The sequence below is a fragment of the Haliotis cracherodii genome, unplaced genomic scaffold, assembly GCF_022045235.1.
Source record: "Haliotis cracherodii isolate W230 unplaced genomic scaffold, xgHalCrac1.p SCAF_3, whole genome shotgun sequence".
Classification (NCBI taxonomy): Eukaryota; Metazoa; Mollusca; class Gastropoda; order Lepetellida; family Haliotidae; genus Haliotis; species Haliotis cracherodii.
Genome location: NW_027266286.1, coordinates 70633065 through 70650007, shown reverse-complemented (window position 1 = coordinate 70650007; position 16943 = coordinate 70633065). Strand labels below are relative to the sequence as shown.

Sequence of the window (16943 nt, the reverse complement as noted above, 5' to 3'; positions counted from 1 at the left end):
CATGTAATACCTCCATACATTGTGTAGGCATGTAATACCTCCATACATTGTGTAGGCATGTAATACCTCCATACATTGTGTAGGCATGTAATACCTCAATACATTGTGTAGGCATGTAATACCTCCATACATTGTGTAGGCATGTAATATCTCCATACATTGTGTAGGCATGTAATACCTCCATACATTGTGTAGGCATGTAATACCTCCATACATTGTGTAGGCATGTAATACCTCCATACATTGTGTAGGCATGTAATACCTCCATACATTGTGTAGGCATGTAATACCTCCATACATTGTATAGGCATGTAATACCTCCATACATTGTGTGAGCATGTAATACCTCCATACATTGTGTAGGCATGTAATACCTCCATACATTGTGTAGGCATGTAATACCTCCATACATTGTGTGGGCATGTAATACCTCCATACATTGTGTGAGCATGTAATACCTCCATACATTGTGTAGGCATGTAATACCTCTATACATTGTGTAGGCATGTGGTCTGGTGAAGAACCTGGCTCTGATGACACACATCACCACGGACATGGATGAAGCCCCACTTATCCGACTTGCGTTCAACCTCGGCGTGGAGGACGTTCAGCTGCTCAGTGGGGAAGAGATGTCCAGCTGTTATGTCTACCTCGTCTTCCTCAACGGTTCGTCTCCATTCCTCTCTCATACATCCCAATGCCTTACATATAGTGGCAGCCATTAGGGCTGGAACTAGTCCAAATTTACTGCCTGGGTACCCGACCTACCCATGTACCTGCTGTAGGCCTCAAGTTTTACCGGAGTCCTGCCAATAGCTGTTTAGATACATGCATACACTGAAGTTGACGGAAGCTCTATCTTTACTCTAACAAATAAGAGTCAGAAGGAATGCCTGCATAGTCAAAAGAAATGGGAGCATTAAGCAACTTGTGTAACTATAGAGTTTGATGGGTTTATATATCATGTGACTAGCCAGGGGTCCGGTAGTCCTGTGGGTACTTGGGCCATACTCAGTACCCTTTCGACCCGAGTACCCCATTCCAGCCCTAGTTCCCATCTTGCTGTTGTCAACAACTGATTGTGGCGGTCAGGTAGTCCAGTTGTTAAAACATTCCCTCATCACACCAATGACCCGGGTTTCGAATCCCCACATGGGTACAATGTGTGAAGCCTATTTCTGGTGTTACTTGCTGTGATATTGCTGGAATATTGCTAAAAGCGGGTAAACAACAACAGATGTAATATTACATGTGATGCTCATAAAGAATAAATATGTCAATAGGATTGATCTGTACAGTGTTTGGACTACTAGTACATGTTTCTGAAACAAAAAAACAAAATAACAGTTATCTCCTTGAGGCAAGATGAAAAGGTCTAGTATATACTCACCATGCTCATCGTCAAAAGAAACGTGAACCATGGAAACATATAGGGAAGAATCTACATTAAGAAGAGATGTTTCCAATGTGTACCACTTAATGATAAAACTAACAATCAGTCAAGTGTTAGCACATGGTGACTTTATTCTTATCATGGTATGTTGCATGTGATTTCCATCTCGAGTCATGATGCGTTCATCGGTTCACACAACATACCAGTATGTTCGTTTGTGCATCGAACCAATCCAATATCTTTTGAATATGAATAATTCTTCATGTATTAACCAATGTGTATGGTATTCACATTTCTTTTGGTGGTGAGTATATGTTAATCTTAAAGAAAAAGGTCCTGACTTCACATGTAGTCATGTATTTCTTATGAGTGCAACATAAATTGCAGGAAACATACTTGGCGTAATCCGAGACTACAAGCGTCTGGTCCGAACATTCCGCATGATGCGTCGGGCCGGATACATTAGCGAGTTTGTGTCCATCTTCCCCAACCATGGTCATCGATGTGTGTACATCGCCTCTGATGGGGGGCGAGTCTGCAGGTCAGTGTCAAAATCATTGTGATGATGTCTCATTAAGTGCTCGTTACGTATGTGTACCGGTCTAGTAATTAGTTTCAGTCTTTGTTAGAGTTCGCTAGATGCGATAAGTTGAATAAGAAACTGTGATTTTTGTTCTGTCTCATGAGAGTAATTTGAAAATCTATTATTATTTGTTTCAGACCATACATCATTGTACAGAACGGAAAACCCTATGTGACTAACAAGCATATAAAGGAACTGAGTCAGGGATTTAGGTAAGAGTGAGTGAGTGAGATGGGTTTAATGCTGCTTTGAACAGTATTTCAATGTGGGAGGAAAGCCCGAGGTGATGCAGGTCCACTTTGGAGAAACCAAGGAGCAAGGGTATGGTGCTGACAAACCTCGAAACATAATAGTGTCCGACTGGGATTCGAATTCACAACCATAGGTTTCTGGTGTGTCCAAGGGAGGTAACTTGTGCAGCAAGTTGTGGTGACTTTGATGACTGGGCTAAACAATACCCTGGTTCGCAGGAAGTGATATTTGCACATTTGATTTTTATGAACTTGGTTATTTCTGCCATATGGGCAATAAGTAGTGATAGGCAATGCTGAATGAGCACACAATAATATTCAAATCTGTCTCCTACATTGCAGGTGTTTTGATGACTTTCTGAAGGAGGGTCTTGTGGAGTATCTGGATGTAAACGAAGAGAACGACTGTATGATTGCACTGTACGAGAAGGACATTACAAGGTGAGCTACAGGAATACACTTCCATGTTCCAGGTTCTCAGTCTCCATACACCCTACCAGGAATGTTGGGTTGTTGAACAGAATCTGACTAATGTGTACCGTGCAACCTCATTAGTGCTGGCTGGAGGGGCGGTCGGGTAGCCCAGTGGTTAAAGTGTTCGCTCGTCACGCCGAAGACCCGGGTTCGATTCCCGACATGGGTACAATGTGTGAAGCCTATTTCTGGTGTCCCCCGCCGTGATATTGCCGGAATTTTGCTAAAAGCGGCGTAAAACCATACTCACTCACTCACTCATTACTGCTGTTATGGTTGTGCTGTTTACTGTGCACAACTGCAACTCGATCTGTCATGTTTAGGGTGTCCTTTAACAACATATGAAGCGATGAGAATAAAATGGTCACAGTGAAATATACAGTGTAATATACTGTAGAAAAAGGTCCTATTCAGCATGCCTATTTAAATAGCTGTGACCCCACAACTTATTGTTGTATTCCTCATTATTGTCTAGACTTTCTCGAACACTGATATCTTGAAAACTTTGTTGTGGTGCATATTTTGTGTTTGTCATGTGATGTTTTCCTGACTTTATTGTAAACCATATTGTCAGTTGTAATGAAAATTTCTTCATTTTCTTATCTCTTGCAGTGATACTACCCACTTGGAGATAGAGCCGTTCACTATCCTGGGTGTGTGTGCCGGTCTCATCCCCTACCCCCACCACAACCAGTCCCCTCGTAACACCTACCAGTGTGCCATGGGAAAACAGGCCATGGGTAGGTATACTAGTGCTTGATATGTACGTCGCCCTCACGCCACCACCACCAGTCCCCTCGTAACACCTACCAGTGTGCCATGGGGAAACAGGCCATGGGTAGGTATCCTTGTGCTTGATATGTGTGTCGCCCTCACCCCCACCACCAGTCCCCTCGTAACACCTACCAGTGTGCCATGGGGAAACAGGCCATGGGTAGGTATCCTAGTGCTTGATATGTGTGTCGCCGTGACCCCACCACAACCAGTCCCCTCATAACACCTACCAGTGTGCCATGGGGAAACAGGCCATGGGTAGGTATCCTAGTGCTTGATATGTGTGTCGCCGTGACCCCACCACAACCAGTCTCCTCATAACACCTACCAGTGTGCCATGGGAAAACAGGCCATGGGTAGGTATCCTAGTGCTTGATATGTGTGTCGCCCTCACCCCCACCACCAGTCCCCTCGTAACACCTACCAGTGTGCCATGGGGAAACAGGCCATGGGTAGGTGTCCTAGTGCTTGATATGTGTGTCGCCGTGACCCCACCACCACCAGTCCCCTCATAACACCTACCAGTGTGCCATGGGGAAACAGGCCATGGGTAGGTATCCTAGTGCTTGATATGTGTGTCGCCGTGACCCCACCACAACCAGTCCCCTCATAACACCTACCAGTGTGCCATGGGGAAACAGGCCATGGGTAGGTATCCTAGTGCTTGATATGTGTGTCGCCGTGACCCCACCACCACCAGTCCCCTCATAACACCTACCAGTGTGCCATGGGGAAACAGGCCATGGGTAGGTATCCTAGTGCTTGATATGTGTGTCGCCGTGACCCCACCACAACCAGTCCCCTCGTAGCACCTACCAGTGTGCCATGGGGAAACAGGCCATGGGTAGGTATCCTAGTGCTTGATATGTGTGTCGCCGTGACCCCACCACAACCAGTCCCCTCGTAGCACCTACCAGTGTGCCATGGGAAAACAGGCCATGGGTAGGTATCCTAGTGCTTGATATGTGTGTCGCCCTCACCCCCACCACCAGTCCCCTCGTAACACCTACCAGTGTGCCATGGGGAAACAGGCCATGGGTAGGTATCCTAGTGCTTGATATGTGTGTCGCCCTAACCCCACAACCAGTGATGTTCTTCTAAGCAGTTGGAGACTTGTCTTCTCTGTTGCAGGTTCTATAGGGTACAACCAGAGGAACCGGATCGACACGCTGATGTATCTTCTGGTCTACCCACAGACTCCTCTCGTCAAGTCCAAGGTCAGGTTCACCAACAGCTCTGGATTGTCTGATCTAGACTTGATTATTCACAGACCGCTCTGTCACAGTGCTGGTCCTTTGACTATGGCAGAGCTACAGAAAAGCAGCGTTTTTTGCGTAAAATATTGGTTACCCAATGAAAAATGTAATAACCCAATTAAATTAGAAACCCTAGAGTAAAAACTCAGTTGCTCAAAAAGTTATCTAGAGCTCTGCTATGGGGCAGAATATGATGTCAATCACTGGATTGTCTGATCTAGACTTTATTATTTACCGACTGACGTCCTATCTGCATATAGCTAGAATATTGTTGGGTGGGACATAAAACAACAAACAAAAACAAGCAAATGGGCAGAACATGTCCCCAGTAAGGCATGTGTGTTGGAAGTTCAGGTCGAAGGGTCCCGAGGTCCCCCCCCCTGTAGGTATTCTCTAGCAGCCTATGTTTGTGGTATGATGTGACTTAATGGATTGGGTTGTAAGGCTCCGAGACAAGGTTGATTACATGTCATGGCACCCAAGGGATCATTTCTCATTCTATCAATCACTGGTTTGCCTGGTCCAGACCTTTCTTACAGGCCGCAGTCATAAAGCTGGAATATTGCTGATTGCAGCACTCAGCAACAAACAAGGCAAGATAGGACATATTATTTAGTCTAGCCTGGACCAATGAAATGTGATAATCAGTAATCACAATGTTAGATCCTGTGACTTCAACATTTTGATTCTGCATGTTTTTTTTATAAATTCAGTATTTTCAAGATCTGTCACTGAATGTATTTCCAGACGATAGAACTGGTCAACTTTGACAAGCTCCCTGCAGGTCAGAATGCTACAGTGGCTGTGATGAGTTTCAGCGGCTATGACATTGAAGATGCTCTGGTGTTGAACAAGGCATCACTAGACAGAGGTAGGGTCTCTCAGTGAGAATGTGGAAAGTGTTTGCACCACTTCATTACTACGCTCTATAAAAGTCCTTGTGAATCTCTGTGTGAGTTCCAAACAGAATGTTGGAGCCAACAACGTTTAGATGAGTCTGTATTTAAGAAATAAACTGCTCGTGGTCGTAGTTTATCGTACACTAAGACACTGCAGGGAGAATAAACATAAGGCTTATTTTTTGTTTGCCCTGCAGTGTTTTCTTGTACAATAAACAACGACCATGAGTCTCTTATTTCTTATTTGAGATATCAACATTTTGGACAGCCTTTTTAAGGAATGTCAATAGATTGTACAGGCCTTAAAAACATTTACCCATACTTAAAATAATGATGACTCCCTGAATACAGTCCAACCTCGGCAATGTCAGACAAGTCCATTTATGTACAGGGGGGGTAAGTTTGGTATTATCACGTTTTTCATGTTGATTATCTATGGGAAACAACTCACTTCCCACTTCCCTTGCAAAAATAATGTCGTCCAATTTACAACGGCATCAAGTTGCGAGCACATGTTCGAATCCCCAGAAATGATGTCATGATGGAACAATGTGTAATCGTGAAATTAACCACGCTTTGTTCTTCATTACTTTTTGCGATTTATCGTAAAGCTATCTTATACAGGCATTTAGAAGTTGGATGTAATTATTACAAACAATATCATGGATAACGACTTCTTTATTATACATACACAATGTTTTAAGGGTATTTCTTTCCCCTTCATCGGCTGAATGACAGGATGGGAGAACATACCATATAAATAAACATTCAAATGAAACCTGTTATACTTAGATACATGTAAGTGAAACCAGTTATGACTAGATTATACAATTAAGAAGTTGTTATCATAATTCCATAATTTGTCATTTAATATTGGACAGTAAAAATGAAATCTGGATAAGCTGTGATGTCTACCCATTTGTTGTACCCTGTGACAGGGTTCGGCCGGTGTCTGGTGTACAGGAAGCAGACGTGTTGCCTGAAGCGGTACGCCAACCAGACATTTGACAAGGTGAAAGGGCCTCTCCTGGACGCCAGTACAAGGAAGCCCATCTGGAGGCACGAGGCCCTGGATGCTGACGGAATCTGTGCTCCAGGTAAAAATTATAATAATAATAGGCCATTTATATTGCACATATTTCCACACCACTCAGGGGCATGCTCAAAGCGCTGTTATTACCCCAGTCTCTGGATCAGTGTGCACTCAACAATCATTCTCAACTCCCTGGGGAGTATACAATTCCAAGCTTCCTGTGCTAGAAGGTTAATAGCCACATTGCCAACTCATGTTACCGGGTATCCACTCACTGCTGGGTGAACAGAGGCACATTTCGAACAAAGTCACTTTCCCAAGGAGATACCATGTGTTACATGTGCTTCAGTGTGAGGCAGGACCAAAGCCCTAGAAACTTGCAGGAATCAAGCTGCCGAAACACGGTCACCCATCCAAGGACTTGATTGGGTGATTTGTGACCTGTGAACAGTGCTTACTTGGTTATAGAGCGTGGTAACACATTTTTAATAAACTCAAGATTTACACTGACACAATGTTTTTTTCCCCATCGTTAGAAAACATTATCAGCTGATCACCGCGAGCACATAACACTGGGAATACCAGTCAACAAATCCGAACTGAAGAACACATTTTAATCCTGTTATTACTATCTGCTTATTAATATGTGTTCGTTGTGTGTCTGAACTTATGTTTTCATAATATATTTTATTAATTTTATTCAAAATTTCATTCAATATAGTTTACCTAAATTTTGGCAAAAACGTGTGGGAAATGATCAGTAGATTGCACAAGTCACCGTTATTTACAGCAACCACAGTCAGATTACCGCTATTCTTGCCTTGTAATGAAATTTTGTGGACAGATAAGAGAATATATAGATCATAAATGCCGTACTATGACCCTTTAAAAGTCATATTTGTGGCAATTTGACTATTATGTGTCAGCATAACGTTTTTCCAATAGAAATACAAGTTGCGCGGGAAGTCCCTACAGTGACTGGTCAAATTGTTCCGTACATAAAAAAAAGAGTTAGTGGTATGGACAATACTACATGTGAGTTAGGATACTTCCTGTAGCACTAGTTTTAAATTAAGTTCTGTCTGGTCTACACTGACAGTATCTCAAATTTCAAAATACAGGCGTATATCTTCATTGTGTTGTAGCTGTGGTGTAGGATGATGTTTCATTTGTAGGGGAGAGGATAGAAAATAAACAGGTGATGATCAACAAAGCAATGCCAACTATCACCATGACAACACTCACGTCTGCATCTGGTCAGCCACAGCAGCCAGAATACAGAGACGTCCCAGTCACGTGAGTTCATTTGAAACGTTTGTTGTGGCATCAACTAGGATCTAGCTTTTGCTTTTAGCCATTTATTGTTTTACAAACCCTTATCAATGTTAGGATTATTGTCATTACTCATTTTAGAAGCAAGCTGTCTCATTGGCCAGTCATTATCTTTGAAAAACCCACACAAGTTGGTTGGCCGACCTGTGTGGATATCATGACATATCATGTTTAATGTGATATGGCATGCTGGTCACATCCCAGTCACATCCCAGATGACCCTGTTTGCCTTACTGAATCTGATGGCAGTCACCAGGATAGATTTATGTTCACTCAAAAATATTTCTCTTTGCAAAATGTGAACATGTGACATTATTAGGTGCTTCTGCTCAAGCCCATGCTGCTAAAATGATATACACCCGCTATTGACACGTGTAACTCATACTCTACTAGCAACTGCCTGAGTGTTCTAGTAGAGAGCGGAAGGTCGGGGGTTTGATCCTGGCCACGTCATACCAAAAGATGTTAAAATATGGTACTTGTTGTTACCCAGCCTGGCCCTTGGCATAATGGGGCTAAGACAAGGAGTGGTCAACTTGGAGTCAGTATACAGCGTCTGGGTTGGGTATCCATGTTAAACTGAGGCATGGTATCTCAGTGGGCCAGCACTATAAAAGCGGCATTAGTCCGGGCGAGTACAGGCAGCCACACACACACAGGCACACACACACACACACATACACAACACACACACACACACACACACACACACACACACACACACACACACACACACACACACACACACACACACACACACACACACACACACACAGACAAACACTCACATAAGCATGCACACACACACACATGTGCTATACACAAGGAATGTTGCTATATAAGTACAAGAAGTTAAATGTGAAGTTTACCCCATTTCATGTCGTCTTCTGTACATGATTGATGTACCTTCTGTTTATTGCTTTACCATCATGCAGGTACAAGGCCCCAGAGGCGTGCTATGTGGAGAAGGTCCTGATCACAGCCAATCCAGAGGAAGCCTTCCTCATCAAGATCCTGCAGAGACAGACGCGCCGACCAGAGATCGGGGACAAGTTCAGTAGTCGACATGGGCAGAAAGGGTGAGGAGGGAGGAGGCAGTAGAACAAGTCTGTCAGATATGCTGGTTGTAGTGTTTATACAGAATAATGATGTAAGGTGGACCCCTGTGGGGAATCTGGGGCAGGAGAGGTCCCCAGTACCTCATGCTTGTCTCCCTGTGGGGATTCTGGGCAGGAGAGGTTCCCAGTACCTCGTGCTTGTCTCCCTGTGGGGATTCTGGGCAGGAGAGGTCCCCAGTACCTCATGCTTGTCTCCCTGTGGGGATTCTGGGCAGGAGAGGTTCCCAGTACCTCGTGCTTGTCTCCCTGAGAGGATTCTGGGCAGGAGAGGTCCCCAGTACCCCCTGCTTGTCTCCCTGTGAGGATTCTGGGCAGGAGAGGTCCCCAGTACACCCTGCTTGTCTCCCTGTGGGGATTCTGGGCAGGAGAGGTCCCCAGTAACCCCTGCTTGTCTCTTTGTGGGGATTCTGGGCAGGAGAGGTCCCCAGTAACCCCTGCTTGTCTCTTTGTGGGGATTCTGGGCAGGAGAGGTCCGCAGTACCCCCTGCTTGTCTCCCTGTGGGGATTCTGGGGCAGGAGAGGTCCCCAGTACCTCGTGCTTGTCTCTTTGTGGGGATTCTGGGCAGGAGAGGTCCCCAGTAACCCCTGCTTGTCTCTTTGTGGGGATTCTGGGCAGGAGAGGTCCCCAGTACCCCCTGCTTGTCTCCCTGTGGGGATTCTGGGGCAGGAGAGGTCCCCAGTACCTCGTGCTTGTCTCCCTGTGGGGATTCTGGGCAGGAGAGGTCCCCAGTACCCCCTGCTGGTCTCCCTGTGGGGATTCTGGGGCAGGAGAGGTCCCCAGTACCTCATGCTGGTCTCCCTGTGGGGATTCTGGGGCAGGGAAGGTCCCCAGTACCTCATGCTGGTCTCCCTGTGGGGATTCTGGGGCAGGGGAGGTCCCCAGTACCCCCTGCTGGTCTCCCTGTGAGGATTCTGGGCAGGAGAGGTCCCCAGTACCTCGTGCTTGTCTCCCTGTGGGGATTCTGGGCAGGAGAGGTCCCCAGTACCTCATGCTTGTCTCCCTGTGGGGATTCTGGGCAGGGGAGGTCCCCAGTACCTCATGCTTGTCTCTTTGTGGGGATTCTGGGCAGGAGAGGTCCCCAGTACCTCATGCATGTCTCTTTGTGGGGATTCTGGGTCAGGAGAGGTCCCCAGTACCTCATGCTTGTCTCCCTGTGGGGATTCTGGGGCAGGGGAGGTCCCCAGTACCCCCTGCTTGTCTCTTTGTGGGGATTCTGGGCAGGAGAGGTCCCCAGTACCTCATGCTTGTCTCTTTGTGGGGATTCTGGGGCAGGGGAGGTCCCCAGTACCTCATGCTTGTCTCTTTGTGGGGATTCTGGGGCAGGAGAGGTCCTCAGTACCTCGTGCTTGTCTCTTTGTGGGGATTCTGGAGCAGGAGAGGTCCTCAGTACCTCGTGCTTGTCTACATGTGGGGATTCTGGGGCAGGAGAGGTCCCCAGTACCTCATGCTTGTCTACATGTGGGGATTCTGGGGCAGGAGAGGTCCCCAGTACCTCATGCTTGTCTCCCTGTGGGGATTCTGGGGCAGGAGAGGTCCCCAGTACCTCATGCTTGTCTCTTTGTGGGGATTCTGGAGCAGGAGAGGTCCTCAGTACCTCATGCTTTTCTCCCTGTGGGGATTCTGGGGCAGGGGAGGTCCCCAGTACCTCATGCTTGTCTCCCTGTGGGGATTCTGGGGCAGGAGAGGTCCTCAGTACCTCATGCTTGTCTCCCTGGGGATGTGGCTGATGTGTCATTGTGCCGCTCATATTTATAGTTCTAACTTGCCATGTGCGACTTGATTATTAATACATCACTGTGACATAGCTGAAATACTGCTTTGGAATGAACTGTTTATTGTTTTGCCGTGTTGAGAAATAATGTTATATTAACCTTCATTCTGTAATTCTGTAAGATTTAAGTATAAACATGCAATCTCATTCAAATCAGATCTGAGTTCTTGCTAATGCTAAACAAAGGTCTGAGGACTTCCCATCACAGGTCACATTGGAACAACCTGCGAGATTGATTAACATGTCATTTGAATTTTTTGTTAGATTTTTCAAAACTTTGGAACTTATTTTCTTCACCAGTTTCAATGTAATATTTGATGTATATTAACATTGGAATGTTTCCTGCAGAGTGTGTGGTCTGATTGTTCCTCAAGAAGATATGCCCTTCACTGATCTGGTAAGTTTAACTCAGCATCAGTAATGGCAAATATGCTTTGGATACATTATCTGACTTCAAAGTTTCAACTCTTTTACAGACCAGTGCTGTACAGAAATTATTAATTAATGTCAATACATATTTTGTGTAGATCACTTCATGTAAATCTTATTATTGCTTCAACATGTTTCAGTCAAATATTTATCTTCTTTACTTCAGGGAATATGTCCAGACATTGTGAGTATCGTCAACAGTCAGCAAACAATTCTGCATTTAATAAAAATAACTACTGCAGGAAAATCACATTTTGACTGCCAAATTTCACATTTTTAAATAGTTTCTTGTTTTAAATGTTCTGAGTGTTTATCAGTCCACATTTGACTACCTACTCCTAATTTGATACCTACTCCTAATTTGATACCTACTCCTAATTTGATACCTACTCCTAATTTGATACCTAATCCTAATTTGATATCTACTCCTAATTTGATACCTAATCCTAATTTGATACCTACTCCTAATTTGATACCCACTCCTATCTTAATTGATTTCACTGGCAAATCCAGGAGGAATGGTGGGGTCCAATTAGCTATATAAAACATGCACCAGTGCAACCTATTATTGAAAGTGCAACCTAATATTTTTGTCAATATGCACCAATGCATGTAAACAATTCAATTTGTGTCTGCCTAACCCTTCCTTGTCAATACCTCTAGGGTTTACCTTACTATATCACTAATCTCTATGTTATGTGAAATTTGTCATGCTTTTGTGGGCTTGACGTCATCAAACTTTGCATACTTTAAGATTATGTGCACATGTTCCTATTAAGTTTTACAGCAATACATCATTAGTTAATGTGACACAGCAGCAGACAGGCTATCTTTCAAATTTGATAAATTAATGGGACCAGGCTGCAACCTGGTTTTGTCTGGTACAACTGGGGTTTCATGTCAACACGCACCTGGTGCAATGTAAATAACTTCCTTAAATCAAGCCCTTGGTCATCTTCCTGAGGCAAGAAAGTTAGCTGACTATAAAAGTCCAGTTTCCACCCTTGCCGAACTAGGCTGAAATTATGGAGTTATATTTTGGCTGGACTAACGTGTCTATGCATACTCCAATCAAAATCGTGTAACGAAATAAACATCCGGTTCGTAAACTGCCTTGCAGGATTTGCAAAGCATGTGTACCGTCAGCTTATCGTCAACAGATATTTTCCAAATCTGTTTTTAATCAAGGTTTGATGCACTACGCGAAATAAGACCCGATTTGTTACAATATAGATCTTGATGATAGATTAGATTGTCTTCACTGGGTTACGCCATTTTATTTGAAGCAAATGATAGGTGGAATCTGGTTGTCAATAGGAGGGACATAGAAGGGACATAACTCGTAATAGCCACTGGTGGCGCTGCAATCGAGTCTGGTGGAATCTGGACTTTTACAGTCGGTTAACTCCCTTGCCTCGGGTAGATGACCCTGGGTGGGGTGAAGGTGAAGGTGAAGGCCAAGGGTGTCGACACCTGTTTCTCTATGCTGACACTGCTGTGTGTTTGATATGCAGATCATGAACCCCCATGGGTTCCCCTCCCGTATGACGGTGGGCAAGCTGATTGAGTTGCTAGGAGGCAAGGCGGGAGTGTTGGAGGGCAAGTTCCACTACGGAACAGGTGAGTCCCATCTACAGGTGAAATAACAATACCTCATGGTTTACTTATACTCCATTAAATACTTATGGAAAACTCCTTTTGGTTGGCTGCTGTGTGTGAGTGAGTAATGTGGGAGGAAAGCCCAATGTGATGCAGACGTTTACCACTTTGGTGAAAGTCACAGGCATGTGTCTGGTGCTGACAAACCTAAAGACATAATCTGGGCAACGTGGGATTCAAAACCACGATCATAGGTTTCTGGTGTGCCAAGGGACATAACTTTACAAAGAAAATTGCAGGACCGCCCACGCTTCCCCTCCCCCATGCCACCCTGCTGTGTGGGAGTGGATTTCAATGTTCTAAGAATTTTCCTTGTATTCATTGATGATGTTTCGTCTTTGCTGAACCAAAGCTGGTCATTACCAACATGTATCCAGGGCTTTCTCCACTGCCTGCTTTTTAGCCCAGAAATGTTGAACATCAGCACATGCTTGATGAGATCAACAGGCCACAGAAGAGAAGAATTGGGCAAACATCTTTATGACTTTTAAGTTTGCTGTCACTATGATCATGGTAATGAGCTCAAGTATGTATGATCTGCTTCAGCATTTGGAGGGGACAAGGTGACGGACCTGTCCGAGGTGCTGGTGGATCACGGCTTCAACTACCTGGGCAAAGACTATGTCACTTCAGGGATCACTGGGTTAGTCCTTACTGCTATGAGTCTTGGTCAGTCTGTAGTGTTATGGGTCATGCAAAGACCATGTCCACCCGTGAAGATCGGGTTCAGAATAGGTCTTCAGCAACCCATGCTTGACATAAAAGGTGACTATGCTTGTTGTAAGCGGTGACTAACAAGATAGGGTGGTCATGCTCGCTGACTTGGTTGATGCATGTCATTGTATCCCAATTGTGTGGATCGATGCTCATAAAGTCAATCACTGGATTATCTGGTCCAGACTTGATTATTTACAGACTGCCGTCTTATAGCTAGAATATTGTTGAGTGCAGCATTAAACAACAAACAAACAAACAAAGACTATGTCACGTTGAGTGTTTTACATTTCATTCATATCCACTTTGTATGATGACATGCCTTTGAGATGCTATGCACACATGGTACAATGCATTACAATGCACTAAAGCTTCAGTGACTGTCACATCCCTACGAGATTGTTAAGTCAGTGATCTGTGCCCACAGTGAGCCGCTGACAGCCTACATCTACTTCGGGCCTGTGTACTACCAGAAGCTGAAGCACATGGTGATGGACAAGATGCATGCCCGGGCCAAGGGGCCCCGTGCCGTCCTCACACGCCAGCCCACCGAGGGGCGGTCCCGAGACGGGGGGCTTCGTCTGGGGGAGATGGAGAGGGATTGTCTCATCGGATATGGTGCTAGGTAGGCGTGCTTTATAGTTTCATGTGGTGCCACATAGAAATATCAGATATGTTTGCTGTCAGTGTTGTTAGAAAAGGTTTAAGTCTTGCTTTAAAGCTTACCAGTTAGTGAGAGTAAGTCGTATTTAAATTCATTTCCAGAATTTTATCACATATATTAGTTATTCCAATCTCATTCCAACTAATCAGTCAAAAACAAACTTATGTCTTTTGTTGCACATGCGAGGCCATATCAACTAATTATCTTGTATAATGTATTTTTTTATAAATATTCTTGGGCAATATGACAAGAGGCGGGTGACAAAATAAAGAAAAGAACAAACATGCTGTTGAGGTTGATGTGTTAATTATCAATATGGAAATAACAAAAAGGAATTGGAATCAAATACAGCATTTTATTCATGATAATTGTGTTTATTTATTTCCAAACTTTGGGTACCTTTGTCTCTAAACAGAAATTAAATTGATCTGGCCTGATAACAAAATGTAAGTTGATCATTTATGTCTAACAATTGGTCCTAAGTCTAGTAAATTATCTGCCAGACTTGAAGATTTCCTTGGCGTTTATTTGTTTTATTTTGAAGAATAAACAAGGTAGGTAGTATGTTGGTTCATGGTCCTCTGTTTATGTGACAGTATGCTGTTGTTGGAGAGGTTGATGATCTCCAGCGATGCCTTTGAGGTGGACGTGTGCGGCGAGTGTGGCCTTCTGGGATACTCGGGATGGTCAGCATTACATTTGTTTTCCTTCTGGCTAAGATCTAAGATTTAATTTTATTGTACAATATTCTTCAGCAAATGTGCCCAGATCTCCTTTCCCACACACGATTCCAGTCTGTACCGGGTTTTCTTAAGGAACATGATAAAGAGGCTAATCCTATGGAGATTCTAGGACACAAAGTGATCATAGCGCTACGACAGTCGTAAGTCTATGTTAAAGATGGGAGTTACGATAATCTTAGTGCTAAAATCACTTTGTGAAACAAGGCCCAGAAGTCCTAGGCCTAATTCCACAAAGCGATCTTAGCGCTATGATACTCATAAGCCTATGTTAAAGTATTAAAGTATGGAAGTTTCACAGGGCCTGGTCCCATAAAGCAACCGGAGCACAAGATGATTGTAACTCCCATACTTCAAAAGCCGTAGCTCTAAGACCGCTTTGTGGAAGGGGGCCCAGATGATAGGTGTAAAAGCTGACTAAAAGGAGGCGAGTGGGCCTGGCAGACTGGGTGTCACATCATACCCAGACAGTGTGGGGTGTTCCTCTTGCCATCAACCACTGGGGGGGGGGGGGGGGTGGGTGGGTTGCCCCCTGGATTTTTTTATAGAAAACAGTTTTATTTGAATCATGAGAATAAAAGTTGGGGACAAGTGATACTTGTAGAAATATTTGCCCCCCCTGTAAAAAAAAGTTAACTACGGCCTTGAAATGTGTAGCAACTCTGATTAATATGAAGATGTGATATAGCTGGAATATTGATGACTGCAGCAAAGACAACATTCACTCTAACTGTATTTCTTACTGCGTCTTGGTTTTTTATGTTTAATAATACAATACTCTCTCTGGTTTATGGAACATTTATTCAAAGCATTTTAGTTCTTAATGTTAACTGCTGGTATGGGAGCCTGTCTTTTCAAAATAGATGTAAAATACATAACATTTTAAGTACAGCAAGCAAAATCTCGGGTACCCAATTCCAACACAAGGGCGAAATTTATGAGCAGCAAATTGTCAAAAAGGCGCCTAAGATACTAAATGACAGCAGTGATATACTTCATTCCGAATATCAGTTTCTACCTCTTGGCATACAATACCACACGGTCCGGCAATCATTCATGCCAGCCAGTAACAGTCTTTGGAATGTTTATCTGTTTAATACTATTTAACAGTTTTCTGTACACAAATCTTACCCTGTCATTATACATTTTTTACCTTTGGATAATAAGGTCTTATCGTATCTCTTGTGTCAATGTCTGTCAAATGTAATCAGTGTTTCTGCCTGTCCAGGTGCCAGTACTGCAAGTCCTCCAAGGCAGTCTCTACACTCAAGATGCCCTACGCCTGCAAGCTTCTCTTCCAGGAGCTCCAGTCCATGAACATCATACCCAGACTCACACTCAAGAAGTACAATGAAGTATAGCACAGGCCTAGACTGTAGGGGGCCGTCACTCACTTGTCAGTGACCCACAAACAACTCCATCAAGACTGAAGATGAACACACAGGCTGAGGTCACCTGTTTTGAACATGGCAATGACAATATCCTCCATGGCTGTGTCAGGGACTGGTCCGTTTTCATAGGAAGGGCGGCGCCAAGGGTGAAAAGTGTCGCAATTCACGGAGTTGTGTTCCTAAGCTGTGTGAGGATCAGATGATTCAAATCCTAGATTCACCATGATAAAATAATGGGGAACTTTTCTCCCAAACTATGTGAATGCCAATTCTCCAAATGCTGTCCATTTGTTCATGACCCCAGTGATGTAACATTGCCAAAGTATCAGGAAAATCCCATGAAAATAATAACTCTTTATAAAGATCCTCCCCCAACTTGTGTACTTCTCCATGCCCCTGTTGGTGTTGGTGATATTGTAGTGCCCTCGACCCATTCACCACCATTGCTTCATGTAAGTCGC

General features: G+C 44.1%; 1 protein-coding gene across 1 annotated transcript in view; it reads left to right on the top strand.

The window, feature by feature from the left end:
- The window catches only part of LOC139473626 (DNA-directed RNA polymerase III subunit RPC2-like), a 40307-nt gene extending 23575 nt beyond the window's left edge, over window positions 1-16732 (top strand). Inside the window, exons 14-30 of the mRNA XM_071256301.1 lie at window positions 504-666; window positions 1781-1934; window positions 2114-2188; window positions 2570-2668; window positions 3314-3441; window positions 4607-4692; window positions 5479-5602; window positions 6569-6727; window positions 7839-7959; window positions 8931-9074; window positions 11234-11282; window positions 11481-11498; window positions 12829-12934; window positions 13520-13616; window positions 14115-14312; window positions 14948-15037; window positions 16320-16732. Coding sequence (XP_071112402.1) covers window positions 504-666; window positions 1781-1934; window positions 2114-2188; window positions 2570-2668; window positions 3314-3441; window positions 4607-4692; window positions 5479-5602; window positions 6569-6727; window positions 7839-7959; window positions 8931-9074; window positions 11234-11282; window positions 11481-11498; window positions 12829-12934; window positions 13520-13616; window positions 14115-14312; window positions 14948-15037; window positions 16320-16452 — 1944 coding nt within the window. The 3' untranslated portion in view covers window positions 16453-16732. The remainder of the gene's footprint in view (window positions 1-503; window positions 667-1780; window positions 1935-2113; window positions 2189-2569; window positions 2669-3313; window positions 3442-4606; window positions 4693-5478; window positions 5603-6568; window positions 6728-7838; window positions 7960-8930; window positions 9075-11233; window positions 11283-11480; window positions 11499-12828; window positions 12935-13519; window positions 13617-14114; window positions 14313-14947; window positions 15038-16319) is intronic.
- The last annotated feature ends 211 nt before the right edge of the window (window positions 16733-16943 follow it).